Below are 3,851 nucleotides of genomic sequence, written 5' to 3' on the forward strand. Positions count from 1 at the left end.
CGGGGGTGGGGGGGGGGGCACCAGGGCTATGGGGAGTCTAGGGGGCTTCAAAGGGTGGCACTCACCTGGCGAGAATCCTCTGGGCCTGAGCGCAAGTGATGGGCACCCCCAGGCTGCGGAAGGTTTGCTGAATTTCAGAGACATCAATTTGGCCTGGGGACAAGTACGGGAGGGTGGGGATCAGCATATGTGTGTCGAGTATGCAAGTGTAAAGGTTCACAAGTGCATATGCAATGCGTAGGAGGGGTACGGGGGGGCATGTGCCCCTCCTGAGATTGGCCACTGCTGAAGCCCCCTGCACTGCTAGGACCCCTTACTGCCTGCCATCCTCCCTCCCTCACCACCAACACCACCGCAGCTGCCTGTGGGCAGTCCCCACTTGGCCCACCCTCACCGCCAATGTCACCACAGTCACCTGCAGGCAGTCCCTGCTTGCCACCTGCAGGTGGTCGCCGTGCCCCTCAGCCTGAGGAGGCATGTATCATTCATGCACGTGTGTGCAGGTGTGTGAAGCATGCAAGTTGGCCCCCGGGAGCAGGAGCCAGTGCCTACCCCTATCACCTGAGGCACATGCCCACTGGGCATCATGCACTATTCAGGGAGGGGTTGGTCCTGCTTGCACACATGTGAGAATGCACACACATGCCTCCCCACTTAGGCCCTGACAGAACCCCTCCCCTCCTCCAGCCTCACAGTTGCTCACTGGGAGACCTGGGCAGACACCTCCAGCCCGTCTCGCACAAGTATGCCACCCTTTACACACGTGTATCAACAGGGGCCAGCCCAATGCTTAAAGGGCCCCCGGAGGGGGGGATGCCCCCATGCCCCAGACTGAGACCTGATCCACCCTGCCCCAGCATCAGTGATGGCCCCAGAGACATCCCCTGCCCCCAACTCCAGGCTGGTGATGCCCAGGCAGATGGGACTGGGGGGTAGGGGGGGTGTTATGCTGGCAGCATCCAGCTTCCATCAGCCTCAGTCCATCCAGGCAGCAGCCTCCAGGTTCCCCCACCAGCCCCTGGCTGCCCCCACCCAGGAATGAGGGGGGACTGTGGGGGGTTGGGGAACCCAGGAGTTCTAATCTGGGAGGTCTGGGAGTGGTCTGTGCTCCCTGGATGCAGCACACAAGCTCAGGGGGAGGGAGAAGGGCTGAGGGGCAGAAAGGAGGGCTTTAGGTCAGGGGATGGGGGCAGTGGGTGGGGGGGCAGTGAGGGGGGGTCCCACTACCATTTTGGCTGTGGTCCAGGCAGTGAAGCATGAGGCACAGGTGGGGGAGGGGTCCTGGCGGGTCCCTGGAAGGTGGAGGGTCCTGGTACTTTACTGGCTGGAATATGACGCACATGGGGGTCCTGGGAGCAGCAGCGGGGATCCATGTGGGGCGCACTGGGGAGGTCCCTGGGAGCGGGGGGGTGGTGTTCGGGAGGGGGAGCGGTCCCAGTACTGTTGTGGTTGCAGTCTAGGCAGTGGAGCATAAGGCACAAGTGGGGAGGTGTCCCGGGGGGGTCCATGGAGGGTCCACAGTGGGGCCAAGGGAGGGGTCCCCCCAGTACCATTGTGGTTGCACTGGCCTGGGAAGGCTGTGGTGGGGTCCATGGGGGTCTTGGTACCGTTGTGTGAGACATGAGGTGCAGGTGGGGGGGTCCAAGGGGTCCTGTGGGGTGCTGGTACGTTCAGCTACAATTGAGGGGGTAGAACATGAGATGCTGGTTGGCGGGGGAGGGTCAGGGGGGGTCCCATCGCCATAGTGCTTAGGACAGGATGGGGGGACCCAAGGGGTCCTGGTGCAAGTCAGGGGTCAAGGGGGGTCCCATGGGGGGGCATTGGTACTGTTGGAACATAAGGCGCAGGCAGGGGGTCATGGTACCGTCACGGTTGCGGTCCAGGCGGTGGAACATGAGGCGTAAGCACCGCTCTCGCTCCTGCAAGAACCGGGCGAACTCCTCGAAGTCCAGCTGCCCATCGTGGTCTGTGTCACCCTCGCGCAGGATCTCCTGGGGGGACACAGCAGGTAGTTTCAGTGTGGGAGTCAGTGCACGGGACAAACATGGGGGGGTTGCAGGATGAGGAAGCCAGGCCTGCCTCTGTCTCACTGCCCCGCCCCCCCTGCCCGTCAGGGCTGCTTGGTATTTTCAGTGCCCTGCAGCTCCTCACAGTGGAAGGAATCAGCTGGCAGCACTGTGGGCAGTGAGGGTTTAAGGTGTCTGGGCTCCCAGCACCCCCCTCTCTAACCACTGGACCCCCCTCCCTGAGCAGGAGGGAACCCAAATGTTCAGGTGCCCTCCAACCCGTCATGCTCTGCCCCCCACAGCGGCTTATAGAATGCAGGCGCCTGAGCCCCCCCACCTTCCCGTGTGCTCTGGCCAGGATCCAGATGCAGGATCAGGCCCTGTATGTTTACATTTCATGCATGCCCAGCTGGTCACATGACCACTGGGGCTTGAGGGGACACCCCTGGGAGCCCAGATGCCTGGGTTCCCTCCAGGGAAGTGGGGGCTAGTGGTTACAGCAGGGGAGGGCTGGGAGCCTGGACTCCTGGGTCCTACTGTGGGGTGCCCCCTTTAACTGCTGAGTGCCTGGGGCACCACCAGCCACTTTCTTCTGCCCCGAGGAGCTACGCTAGGCACTAAAAATACTGTGCAGCCCCATGCCAGGTGCTATTTATACTACATGGGGCCCGGCCAACCCCCCGACCTCTGCCGTGGGGTGCTGCGCCTCCCTCCCCAGATCCTGCTGCCCTCGGGCACGCTGGATGCCTAGGTTCTTTCTTTGCAAGAAAAACAAAGAACCCAGGCATCTGGCAGCCCCCCACTCCCTCCCCACACACAGCAGGAGAGAACCCAGGTATCTGGGCTCCCATTGCTCTCGCTGGCCCAGGAAGCCTGGGGCTTGTACACCCCACGTGTCACACACGTCACAGGTGTGTCACAGCCCCCTGTGGTGCAGTCATTCCCTCCACCTCCCCAGGGCAGGCAGGGCACACACGTGCCTCCTCCAGGCATGTGAGAGCATGTGGTACTGGGATCGCCTTGCACATGTGTGTGTCTAGACCCGATGGGTGCACACGTGTCCAGGCCTGTTACATGTGCCACCTGCTCTGCTTCCGCATTGAGCCCTTCCCCCTGCCTCCGTGCAGGAGGCAGCAGGAACCAGTGGTCAGAGGGGGTGGGGGGCAGCTGGATGCCTGGGTTCCCTCTGCAGCTCTGAGTGGAGAGGGGGGACCTGACGGGGCAGAGCAGAGGTGGGGAACCGACTCGGATGCCTGGGTTCTTTCTCTGGCACTAGCCCCCCGGACGCCTGGGTAGTAGCTCCAGCTTTGGCAGCACACTAGGGTCCAGCCAAGGGTGGGGGGAAGCTCAGGACGCCTGGGTTCCCTCCCCAGTGCCAGCAGCAGCCTGGATCTAACGGTCTGAGCAGGGGCTGAGGCCCGGCAGCCCGTACGCCTGGGTTCCCTGCCCAGCTGTGGGAGACCGGTGGGGGGTCCAGCGGTTGAGGGGGGGCAGAAGCCGGCAGCCCGGACGCCTGGGTTCCATCCCCTGCCTCAGTTTCCCCACAACCCCCACCCCGATAGGGCACCCGACCGGTCCCATCCCTCCCAGGCCCGAGGCGCCCCAGTACCTCCTCGGCCCGGGCCCCCGCGCTCATGCCCAGGCGGGCTAGGCCCTGGCGCAGCTCCTCCACGTCCACCCGCCCGTCCTTATTGGCGTCCAGCTGGTCGAACAGGGCCCCCCACTGCCGCCGGCGCTCCGCGTCCCCACCCGCGCCCCCCATGGCCCCGCTCAAGCCTGGTCCGTGCAGCACCGAGCGCCGCGCCGCCGTCCCGCCATGCCAGCCGCGGGCCGCGAGCCTGGTGC

General features: G+C 64.3%; 1 protein-coding gene across 1 annotated transcript in view; it reads right to left on the minus strand.

The window, feature by feature from the left end:
• SLC25A23 (solute carrier family 25 member 23) overlaps positions 1 to 3,845 on the minus strand; it is a 10,705-nt gene extending 6,860 nt beyond the window's left edge. Inside the window, exons 1-3 of the mRNA XM_014519871.2 lie at positions 3,616 to 3,845; positions 1,865 to 1,991; positions 66 to 153 (exon numbers count right to left, since the gene is read on the minus strand). Of these exons, the coding sequence (XP_014375357.1) occupies positions 66 to 153; positions 1,865 to 1,991; positions 3,616 to 3,768 (368 nt within the window). The 5' untranslated portion in view covers positions 3,769 to 3,845. The remainder of the gene's footprint in view (positions 1 to 65; positions 154 to 1,864; positions 1,992 to 3,615) is intronic.
• Positions 3,846 to 3,851: the final 6 nt, after the last annotated feature.

The sequence above is a fragment of the Alligator sinensis genome, unplaced genomic scaffold (genome assembly GCF_000455745.1).
Source record: "Alligator sinensis unplaced genomic scaffold, ASM45574v1 scaffold707_1, whole genome shotgun sequence".
NCBI classification, from domain to species: domain Eukaryota; kingdom Metazoa; phylum Chordata; order Crocodylia; family Alligatoridae; genus Alligator; species Alligator sinensis.